Below are 12,332 nucleotides of genomic sequence, written 5' to 3'. Positions count from 1 at the left end.
AAGGTGATGCCGTTCAGACTAAAGAATGCAGGAGCCACATACCAGAGGCTGGTCAGCAAAGTTTTTAAAGACCAAATGGGCAAAACCGTAGAGGCGTATATTGATGACATGGTGGTAAAAAGGAAGAGGAAAGAAGATCACCTCCTACACTTTCAAGAAATGTTCGACACATTGCGAAAGCATGGTATAAGGCTCAACCCCTTTAAATGTTCATTCGGAGTTGTCTCTGGACAGTTCTTGGGGTATATTGTCAAAAGCCGGGGGATCGAAGTGAGTCCAATCCAGGCCAAAGCACTAGTGCAAAACGAGGAGCCGAGGACCCTTAAAGAAGTCCAAACTCTCACCAGGAAGAATAGCCGCGCTTAGCAGATTCATCTTAAGGCTGCCAGATCGTTGCAGGCCATTCTTTGACACAATTAGAAGTAACGGGCGGCAGGCCTGGGGGAGTGAACAACAACAAGCGTTGTCCAAACTGAAGGAATACATGCAGAGTCCACCAATCCTCTCCGCCCCAAAGCAAGACGAACGATTGTATCTTTACCTTGCAGTATCGAAGTCTGCAACAAGCTCCACCCTGGTCAGATAGGAAGAAAGGAAGCGATACCCCGTATTTTACCCAAGCAAAACAATGCTTAATCCCGAGAAAAGATATTCAAAGGCAGAGCGAGTCATACTAATGCTGGTGCATGCCAAACAGAAGCTCCGGCAGTATTTCGAGTCCCATCTGATTGTTGTCCCCACCACTTATCCGATCAAAGTCATCCTGCACAAGCCCGACCTGTCAGGTTGAATCACCAAATGGGCGATTGAATTGAGTTCATTCGACATTACATATGAACCTCGAACGACCATAAAGGTCAGGCAATAGCAAATTTCCTGCTAGAATGTGAGGCAAAAGATGAAGAAGAGATAGTGGAGGAACCGCCATGGAAGCTTTATATTGACGGATCGTCAAACCAATTGGGGGCGGGCGTAGGCATCGAACTACTAACTCCTGAAGGCACAAGCCTGCGCCAGGCAATTAAGCTTGAATTTGAAGCAATGAACAATAAGGCATAATATGAGCCATTGCTGGTAGGATTAAGGCTCGCCAAAGAGCTCAAAATTAAGAGTTTGTGGGTCTTCAGCGACTCACAGCTAATCGTGAAGCAAATGATGGGGAGTATAGCACCAAGGATAGCATAATGGAGGCCTACCACTCTGCTGTCGAATGAGAGGTGAAAGGATTCAACCAGATCAAATTCACACAAATACCTAGAGAAGAGAATTGAGGCCGATCGACTCGCTTGCAACGCATCCGGTTCAGGCAAAACATTAACTAGGGTAATATCAGTAGACGTGTTATACCAGCCGTCCATCTTTGAAATGCCATTCAGCCCTGATCTTCTACAAGTGTGCATCATACCGTATGAGCCTAGCTGGATCGACCCGATCATAAGGGATTGCGTGCTGCTTGAACCGAGAGATGAAACAAGGAAAATACAAACCAACGCATCGAAGTATGCAATCCTTCACAACCAACTCTATCGAAGATCCTTTTCGGCCCCTACATGAAGTGCGTCACCCCATTAGAAGCCAGATAAGTCCTACGCACAATTCATGAAAGGGGTGTGTGGTCATCATAGAGGGGGTAGATCTTTGGCGCACAAAGCCATGACTCAAGGCTTTTTTTTGCCACACATGTCATGAGATGCCGAATAATACTCCAGGAGATGCGACAAGTGCCAAAGATTCGAACCACTGATACACCAACCACCCGAGGACCTGTACGTAATGGCCAACCCATGGCCTTTCGCGACATAGGGGATAGATGTGGTTGGACCACTACCAAAGGCGAGATCACAAAATAAGTATGTTTTGCTCGTGACAGACTACTTCACCAAGTGGGTAGAAGCAAAACTTTATCCTAGCGTCACACACACACACAAGTGAGGCACTTCATATGGAACATGATTTGTCGTTTTGGAGTTCTCAGGTCGATCTTCATGGATAACGGTACAAATTTGGACAACCGACATGTAAGGAAGCTGCTGGACGAGCATGGGATCAATAAGAAGCTTGTTGCGATAAGCCATCCTTAAGGAAATGGACAGGCTGAAATCACAAATAGAACTATTTTTAGTTGCACAGAGAAAAAACTAGAGGACAAGAAAGGTAAATGGCTAGACGAACTGCCGAACGTCCTATGGGCTTACCGAATAACCCCGAGAAGGCCAATCGGTGAAAGTCCGTTCGCTATGGCATATGGCACGGAAGCCGTGATATCGATCGAGCAAGTAGTACCAACCGCTCGAAGCATAACATGGAACCGAGAAAAGAACAAGAAAATGCTAAAACTCAACCTCGACTTGATAGAGGAAAGGAGGGGCAGTAATTAAGCTTAATTCATACCAGCAGATGCTTACAAATAGTCACAAGAAGAGGTCGAGGCATAGAAGCTTTGCCCTCGGTGAACTAATACTAAAGAGGGTAGTAGGCATCGTCCCAAAAATGATGTCCCGATGGGAAGGACCTTATAGAGTCACAGAAGTCATAGGAAAAAGGGCATACAGGCTGGAAGCGTTAGCGGGAATGCAAATTGACAAGCCATAGAATGCAAACTATCTAAAGAGGTATTATCAGTAGAACAACAATATCGTTTGGTTTTAATGTCGTTCGTATTTTTGTTTTCTTCTTCTTCTTCTTCTTTCTTTTTTCTTTTTCTTTTTTTTTTTTTTTTTTGTTAATGAAAAAGAAAAGGGAAAGGAACAGTGTTAAAGGAAAGAAACTTGCTAAGATGTTAATACATAACGATCAAAAAATTAGTGGCAAGTGGCTCTATTTTCCGAACAAGATGCACTTAACCAAGTTAGTGGCAAATGGCGTTAGCCGATAGCCAAACACTTGTGAAAATTTATCAAATTAGTGGCAAGTGGCTCTATTTGCCAAACGCCAAGCACTTGACTAAGTTAGTGGCTAATGGCGCTATTAGCTAATTGCCAAATACTTGTGAAATTTTATCAAATTAGTGGTAAGTGGCTCTATTTGCCGAACGCCAAGCATTTGACCAAGTCAGTGGCAAATGGCGTTATTTGTCGATCGCCAAACACTTGTGAAAATTTATCAAATTAGTGGCAAGTGGCTCTATTTTCCAAACGCCAAGCATTTGACCAAGTCAATGGCAAATGGTGTTATTTGCTGATCCCCAAACACTTGTGAAAATTTAAAAAAAATTGAAGAAGAGAGAGGAAGACAAAATAAAATCCAAATATTTCAATATATTTCATTATCATTCATCAAAACACAAAAAAGTGTTTACATTATAAATGACGTTCACACCACAAAATCAATCCCAAAAGAAAGAAAACAAGCCATAAACAGTCGCATCACCCTCCCAAGCGTGCTCCACGTCATCTTGAGGATCGTCTCCGCGAGAGGGGGAATCCAAGTCCACCACATTCTCAAAAGGAGCTGGGTTTTGACCATCAGGAGCGCGACGAGCTAGCACCCCAATCTGTGGAGGTGAGACTGCTAGTGCGGTGTTGAGAGGCTGGACAACCGAGATGGGGAGAATAACCCCAGAAGTGACGATCTCCTTGCACTCCCGGAAGACAAGCTCAGCCCGATTGGGAGTAAGATTGGTATAGTGCCCAAGGGGTTCGATCCTGAGATCACAATCACAGTCATCTAGATCGTCATAAGACCTTCTCTACCCTTCGGGAAGGGAGCGATCTGTGAATCCGTCTCTATACCTCTGAGCATACCTAAGGGCCCTAGCACGAGAAAAGCGAGTGTGAAAGGCTTTGACACCACCTTCAACCTTGCTTATCACACCAAGAAGGGTTGTACAATCGTCAGAAGATTTCGTCTCCAAGGCAGACCAAGCAGCCCGCTCATCCTCCAGAGTGCCTTGAAGGTTAGTTTTCTCCTTCTCAAGCCCAGAACGCTTAAGTTCTGACTCTTTTAGCTCTGCCTTTTCCTTCTTCAGGCTGTTAGACAACTTATAAACTGAAGAAAGGGTGATCACTTTCTAGTTGGCTATCTCGTGAGCCCTCTGCATAGTGACCATTCCGAACAGAGTCTGTATGGAAACAAAGGGCATCTATCACCCTCAATGTAAACAAAGCAAGATCAAAATGATCGGGAAAGAAGATGAAAATATAAAACTCAAAGTTACCTCCATAGCTAAAACAAGAAACCGAGTGAACATCTCTGTTCGATATATCTCTCTCTGCACCTGCACGTCACGAGGGGACTACATGTGCGACTAGTAAGCCAGAACAGTTGGACCATGCTTAAACAGTATCGTTGGGAGTGACCATGGAACCGTCCACCCTGATGAGCTTAGGGATTATTGGGCCACAGTAGGAGGAACGGATGAAGTTCCCTTCGCACCTTCGGTCGTGCTGACCGGAGTTGGTGTGTTAATCCGAGCGGCCGGACCAGTCGTGCTTGAGACCCTTGTCCCAGGGAATGTCGTCCAGATCAATGTCACTGCTCCTCTCGAACGAAGGCATTTTTCCCTACGCCCTCTCTTAGGTGGACTCCTGAGTTTGGGAGGAGCTGGCAGAGCCACTAGCAGCAGCAGGATCGGGCCTTGGAGATATCCTGCTCCTTCCAAATGAGGGAACCTGCAATTCATCTATACAGATCCCTTCAAAAGAAATATTGTTAAGAGCTCGTGCAGTTAACAATTTGGGAGTTGAAGGGATAATGTTCCACACGTTCTGCTCCAAGTTACAAAGCCTAGCCCTGCAAGTGCTATAATCCATAAGTTCATATGGAATTTTAATGAAATAGTAGATGAAAATACAAAAGCGAAGAAGGCAAGTTTCATATATACACTCGCTCCTATGTTTTTTATACTTAACGTACAAAGGAACTGAGCAATCAGTAAAGGCGGTAGGGATGGGATCATCTTTGGAAGCAGCAACCTGCCAGGCCCCCCTAATAGCTACAATATTTTTCTTCCAGCCCCTTTCAGAATCGAGGTTGTCGGTACAGAACGACCGATTGGGAAGGGGGAAGAGATGATAGTACCCCACGTTCTGCCGGATCCTACATACCTTATAACAAAGTAAAAGGTCTAACTTCAAATCCCTTTCTTGATTTAAGATCAGAAGGACTGACTTGATCCTAAAGAAGTTGGGGTTTACTTGCAATGGTAAAAGATTCAGTTTGTTGAGAAAGACATGAAAAAGGGTGTAAAGGAAACCTGATCATGTTCAGGTGAACGGCAGAGAAGAGGATCTCCCCCTTTAGAAGACCAACACCGGTCTTGACATCAACATTCCTAGGACAACATCTAAGATAAATGTTGCCGGGGATCTCACACCAGACACGAAGGGTGTCGAGATCAAGAACCATGGTGATAATGATGGGGATTTCTAAAAAAAAACTATCGAAAAAAAGGAAGAATTTTTTTTGCAGAAACGATTAAGGAACAAAACTGACCTTGAAGAACAAAGAGACAGAGACACAACGCAAAGGAGGACGCCGCTGGGAAGATTATGAACCCAAACCCTTGCCGGAAATCACCTTTTTGACTGAGTGTCAGAAGGAAAGAAGTTGTTAAGTTGAGTCAACAAGAGAAGAAAGGTAGTTGTGTTCGTACTGAGCTTTTAAAGTGAACCAAGCGCAAGAAACGAAACAGCACAGGAAACCGCGTGGTGATGATGACATCACAGATTCCGAGACATAAGCACCCATGCCAGCCGCTCGCACTTCCCCATACTGTCACATCGAGCCGTCAACTCCACACGCATCAATGCCAATCAATCTTGCCCTAATTAATTAGAGCGAATTGAGGGGCAAGTGAAAGGTCCAATCACTCCAATGAGCCAGACCCGGCCCAACCTACTTGTTTAATACAAATGTTCAGTGGCCCATAACCCAGCCAGATCCATAATGGAAGCGGGCCTCTAAGCCACATGGTCTGAGATAAGAGATCCAACCCTTCGATTTGAAACTTGGAAACCAAGAAGGAAGTTTAGGATAAAATGTAAACTTCTATAAATAGAAGTTAGAGAGAGAAAGGAGGGAGATTGTTTGGAGTGTGAGAAAAACTTTACATAATAGAAAAGAAAATTTCTTGCATCTTCACCCACTCTCAATCATAGATCTTAAATCAATCTCTTTTTTTATTCCCCTGCAGGCTTTTGGATGTGTTTGTTTTGTTCACCAACTGGGGCAGACTTGTACAAAGCTTGAGCCAAAGGCACTAAAGCGTGTTTTTGTGCTATTCACAATCTCAGAAAGGTTACAGGTGTTACCATCTTCGCAGTCGTTGGCGCGTTATATCCAAGCCCACAGTCTAGCCCATTATAAGCCTACAACCTGGACCATTGCAAGCCCGCAGCCTAATATCCCAAAGCCCAAGGGCCAGGCTTGGGCTTCTTGAAATGCCTCCTAGCCTGACCATTGAACAATCAAAGCCCGACCAGCTCAGGCCTGGTTTCCCAAAATCGCAGCCCGACCCAACCCGTTATGCACCCTTAATTATACATAATACTTTACAGTACAGTTATATTGGCATTCATTAATATGTTTTATATATATATATAAAAAGTGATAAAAAAATAGAAAATTAATATAATTGAATTTTTTTTGGAAAATTAGTATAAAAAAATGCTTGATACTTGCACATGTGAGAGCCAACACAAAATGTTTTTCACAAAAACTTAAATAAAAATAATTAAAAAATCAGAAAAATTGAACATATTCAATCAAATCCATTAAGCATATACTAGTAAACTTGAATTGTTAACAACTGCTTAAAATTTCATTTATAGGTCCATAGTCATTTCAAACACCTTTAAATATTGAATAAATACATGAAAAATCCCTAAACACATTTTATTATATTTAGGAGTTAGAAGTTAAGTATGAATTCATCTTGACCAAGATTTGTGAGGATGAAAAAACTCCACAACTGTAATGGCTAATACTGTTACCTCTGTTACACTTCGCGACCATGACTGCATTTTATTCTCCCGAATATGCACATTATTTTTCCATGAACAAAGCAAAAACAATTCCATGTGTCTTACTGAGGTAAGCTTCTTCTCATGCTAACTATCACTCTAAGGTTATGCGTCCTAATTACATCGATATCCTTTCTTTTCCCAAGACACCATATTATCCCTCTAAGGATCCTGAAATACCCAATTTTATGAAACGATTATCTCAATCCCCCTTTTGCAAATTAAAAACTATGACGAATAGTCCAGATGTCTAATTTTTAATACAATCTATTTTTCTACAAATGATAAATCTTCATAATAAGGAATATCAGGTATTAAAGGAAAATGCTAAGAGACAAACTGAGTCCCAACGGACCATGGAATGAAAAGTTGTAATGAAATGATTCTATAGTAAACGTGAATTGGTTTAGGATGACAAAGTGATATGCCTTCAATAAATTTATCAAACTTACAGAAAATTGATTTGCTAAAATTGGTTCCTCTTCAATTATTCTAGGGAATAGCTGCCAACGCATAAATTCGCCTTTGTAACTTCTTCCGATGCTTCCTGCACTGCAAATTATATTCTTTCAACAACCAGGAGAAAATTAAAAGAGGTATGTGCAATTGGTCGATGGAGGTCTTATAATTGAGTTTCAACTGTAGTGATGAAAAAATGTCAAGATTAGGCAAATCAAATTGCAACATTGTGGCCAAAAAGAATACACATCAATACAGCGAGAAAATTAGCAAACTTTCAGTCCTTACAAGCCTATTTTGGTTTGGAGATTATTTGTACTTCTACCCTTTGGACAAGGATTCGAGGACTGGTAGAGATTTTGGAGACAATTAGCAAACTTATAACCAGTTACCAGAAAACCAAATAAAAGAAAAAGTTTGTTAAGTTGGCTGAACAATGTGGTTTAACTGAGGCTATGGCCTTGGATAGAGCAGAATAGCAAAATAGGATTTATGTAGCAACCCCAATTAGTTGGGAAAAAGGCTTTGTTGAGTTGAGTATGTTCGCTGAACCAATTTGAAGTATGGATTCTTTTGTAATTGCCCAAACAAAGGTTAGGCGTCGCAGACACAGAAGTGTTCAACGCACCAATCCTCAAAAGAGACATTAGTAAATCAATATTATAAGCTTGTCTATTACACTTGCATGTTGATAAAAATGAATAGTGCATATGAATTGTGTTGTGATCACTAACAGACTAAGGACTTTACCCGATACCACCTAGGGGAACACCATGACAAGATGTGACAAAGCGCTTCCTAAAAAGGTCGATAAATGCCACCTGCAACAAAATATATAGATATATATATATATATATATATATATAATAAAATGAAGGTATATGCTCACCTAGGCAAACACCAATCAAAGTAAGTTCCACATTTACAGTAGAAGAAAATTTACCTTTCCCTTGGCGGCTTCTTCTTGGGAATGTCGCCAAAGCCGATAACCTAATGGAGCCTACAGAAAAACAAACACAGACATTAACAACAGTAAGAGGACAAAGAGCCACTAAGCCAGTCCAAGAGAGGATAAAGATTAAGTTAGGAATCTACATGACCAACTAGGGCCCCAAGGAACATGGAATCATGCATCTACCATGTACTTCTGCGGTATCACTATTTTTCATGCATTCAACCATTCATGCAAGTGAACATTTGTTACAAATAAAGTTGTGTCGTGATATAATTATACCACACTTGTATTCAGTAAATGTTGTAAGTGGTGGTAGAGTGATTCATAGTTCCACAATTTCACTAGAAGTTCTACATACATACATACATATATATATACATACATACATATATATATATATATATTCTTTTTGAAAATGTTAAATTTCAGATTCAGTACATGAATTTCGGTTATTAAAGTTACAAAAATAGGAACACCTATTCCATTGGTGTGGAGGACAGGATGTATTGAATTCCATAATCTCCTAAATTCCAGAGAGAGCTCAAGTCAATATGTTGGTGAACCTTTAGTTTGTGAGCAATGAGGAGAGATCAAAAAAAGCTCTCATACTTCAGCTATTGTTGAAATTGCAGAGGCATATTGATGATGTAGAAGGCTAGAGCATGGACATCTTCAATAGCTTTAGCAACTTAAGCATGGCTGCATGACAAACTACAAATATCCTACAAAATCTTTTAATTGGCACGGTTGCACCTTTCAATTAGAGAGAATTGACTTGTTTGTTTAACAGTCCTGTCATCTTAACTCTAAATGTTTATGGGTAGTGTGAAGACCGATAAATATTGTACACCAATGTCCAACTCGTCCCGAAATTTTTAAAGGATATTTTGGTAATTTCAGGACTGATTATTTTTTCCTAGCGCTTATTTATTTACTCTGAACTCTCTGTATTTGATGTCGTTTTTTAATCCCTAAAACCTTTGTAAGCAGCCCTAATTTTGAGTGAATCAAGAAAAAAATTTGTGTTCTTGTTGTGTGTTTGGTCTGTTTTTCTGTATTTTGTGTTTAATTTCGCAACAAATGTTAGACTAACTTGCAGCAAAAATTGTATCAGTCAGTGAGCAGAGTAAATATACCATATCAATAATATCTTTCCAGGTCAGACTGAACTCTGAAACTGCTTTTGCCTCGCTATTTATTTTTCGCTGCCATGTCAATGATGCAGGTTTCCCCGGGTCAACCTTAACCTGAAAAAAAAAAAAAAAAAGGAGGAAGGAGAGAGAGAGAAATCAGACCACCATTTAAAGGTTTAATGTAACAAAAAAAATCATCAAACAGTACCTACACTTGCTTCTGTAGTCTCAAAAGCCTTAACTGTATGCATAAATTGTTATAGTCTGATTGGGAGAAGATGAACCCAATGTATATGCAAATGAAGAATGAAACCGTCCCTCTTTTTAATTTTTATGAGTGTTAAATTTCATTATTGCTATTTTTAATTTCAAATTTAATCTACAGTTTGAATTTTTATTTTTTAATATTATTATAATAATAATATTTTGACTGTAGAGATATTTTAGTGAGACTTAATATTTTAAAATTTGATTTTTAATAGTAAGATTTTATTTGATTTTACTCTACTGTTATGCAATATGCATATAGATTGATCCGAGTACGTATCATGAATTATTATTGAGATTGATCCGAGTGCACCAGAGGCTGCAAGACCCATTCGCAAACCTGTAGCCATCGCCATAGTTGACACAGCCTCCTCCGTCACCGTCATCTCTTTGTGGAACAACTCATCGCCGTGATCGCCGTCGATGGCCATCTCCAGCAGGCCCACCACCAACAACCGACGCCGGAAGCCACCGTATGAACCCTCGCGGTCGACGGAATTGTGTCGCGTTGTCCGCGCCGTCGCCGGTCTCCGTCACCATCACCGGAATCTCTCATACTGTCGCCGTTGTCAGAACACTTTTTTGGTAGTCGCTGGGAAGTCGCGAGGCTTTGCTCTGTTGTCGTTTGGGAAAGTTGACGAATTATCCAACAAAGGAGACCAGATTTGTTTTGTTTGGGTGCCAGTTCAAAGTTAGTCTCGTTCAGTTCTGGACTGAACCAGTTAAGCAAGAAAAAAATAAAAATAAAAATAAAAATAAAAAATAAAGGGAAAAAACGTAGGTCCAATATTTAAACATAAATTAAATTTTATTATTTTGACACTCTACCAGCACATTTCACACATTCTACCCAAAATTGAGAGTATTACACATGTGAGTTTGTTAGATTCAACTAACTTGGAGTGTTGTTATTGGCCAATGGAACTATCGTTGTATGGACAAGTGCACTGTTAGCACCATAAAAGACCTAATTTATTTTAAGTACCTAAGATTTTATGCCAATCCTTCTACAAATTCCTTATATTTTATTCTTATTATTAGTTTATTTATTATTTTAAATTTTACATAGAAACAAAAGAGTCTAATTAAAAATCTAATCAACCAGAAATAGAAATAATAAATCATCACCAAAATATTACCCATGGCTGAAAAAGCTAAAAAAAATAAATAAATTAGGCATCATGATGATTCAAAGGGTGGGGGACAGAGAGAGAGCATGTACCCTACCTTATTATTGCAAGAATCAAAAGCTTCCTTTTCTCCTTCACCAAAACCACTGACCAACATCTTTCCTGAACAAAAAACAATAAGATCAGCCAAATTGTACAAACTAATTCCCTTACTTGTCAGAAGCGAATTGATTACTCACAATTTCTGTGTTAAACAGAAAATATATATATATATATATATATATATCAACTACAGTGCAAGAAAGAGCTTGTCTGAAACCCACTACAAAATTGGAGATGCAGATTCAATCATCATCTATAAATTTGTGGGCAAAGTGTGAATTGGGATCAAATTAAAGAGCCAATTGGATCCATTGACTTTATAGTTATCGATCAATCAACGTAAAATACTCACCCAAAAAGTATGGAATTGAATTGCACGACAAAGCAGAGGAATAATGGATTCTGCAAAAAACTGTAAGTCGTCTTACTTACTAACTGAGGTGAACAGATTGTGCAGAAAATTGAATCTGGAAATAATGGAGAGAGAGGTTGCGTATGAAGCTTTTATACATAACATATATATATGTCGTATCTGTTCTGGCATTCACACTGGATGGTGGAATTTTTCCCCACTTATAGAGTTTATTTTGTCTGGCCCAGAATTTTTTTTTAGTTTTTTTTGACCCAATAAGAATTATATATAAATATAAATATGAACAGCACGTGCCTCGGGGACACATAAAGAGGCATTTTGTCTTAATCACGTCACTATCTTAGAGTTTCTTCTGTGTCAACAGTAGTTTTGATTGGCCTAAATAAGAATTATATATAAATATAAACATGAACAACACGTGCCTCGGGGACACATAGGCGTTTTTGTCTTAATCACGTGTCATTTTATAACAAGGTGACTCACTGACTCCACGACAAATTTCCCGGCGTCACAACAAAGCCAAACAAGGCCCACTAGAATACAATAGATACCATTATCATACCAAACCCCAAAAGTACAATAGATACCATTATCATGCCAAACCCCAAAAGTACAATAGATACCATAAAGCCAAACAAGGCCCACTAGAATACAATAGATACCATTATCATGCCAAACCCCAAAAGTACAATAGATACCATTATCATGCCAAACCCCAAAAGTTCAGACGGTTGATATCATACGGATGCATAAGACACACCCACTAAATATAGTTAGGTTAAAAAATTGGAGATGCAGATTCAATCATCATCTAAAAAGAGCCAATTGGATCCATTGACTTTATAGTTATCGATCAATCAACGTAAAATATTCACCCAAAAAGAATGGAATTGAATTGCATGACAAAGCAGAGGAATAATGGATTGTGCAAAAAAAACTGTAAGTCTTCCT

At 39.6% G+C, this 12,332-nt stretch overlaps 1 protein-coding gene across 3 annotated transcripts in view; it reads right to left on the bottom strand.

Moving 5' to 3' along the window:
- The window catches only part of LOC132300541 (uncharacterized), a 67,390-nt gene extending 55,791 nt beyond the window's left edge, over positions 1 to 11,599 (bottom strand). Inside the window, exons 1-6 of one of the 3 annotated variants that reach the window (XR_009480486.1) lie at positions 11,441 to 11,599; positions 11,004 to 11,068; positions 9,513 to 9,623; positions 8,365 to 8,421; positions 8,172 to 8,242; positions 7,415 to 7,514 (exon numbers count right to left, since the gene is read on the bottom strand). Coding sequence is in view for 2 of the 3 variants with exons in the window: in XM_059797666.1 (XP_059653649.1) it covers positions 7,415 to 7,514; positions 8,172 to 8,242; positions 8,365 to 8,421; positions 9,513 to 9,623; positions 11,004 to 11,068; positions 11,441 to 11,552 (516 nt within the window). In the remaining variant the exon portion in view is untranslated. Of the gene's footprint in view, positions 1 to 7,414; positions 7,515 to 8,171; positions 8,243 to 8,364; positions 8,422 to 9,512; positions 9,624 to 11,003; positions 11,069 to 11,360 lie in introns of all 3 variants that reach the window. The other 2 variants (XM_059797666.1, XM_059797667.1) reach the window with 2 other exon arrangements.
- Between the last annotated feature and the right edge of the window lie 733 nt (positions 11,600 to 12,332).

Source organism: Cornus florida, unplaced genomic scaffold, assembly GCF_030987335.1.
Source record: "Cornus florida cultivar Cherokee Brave unplaced genomic scaffold, ASM3098733v1 CherokeeBrave_3.0.0_Hap2_Chr03, whole genome shotgun sequence".
Lineage (NCBI taxonomy): Eukaryota > Viridiplantae > Streptophyta > Magnoliopsida > Cornales > Cornaceae > Cornus > Cornus florida.
Note: the sequence above shows the minus strand (reverse complement) of the source record. Positions and strands in the feature narration are given on the sequence as shown.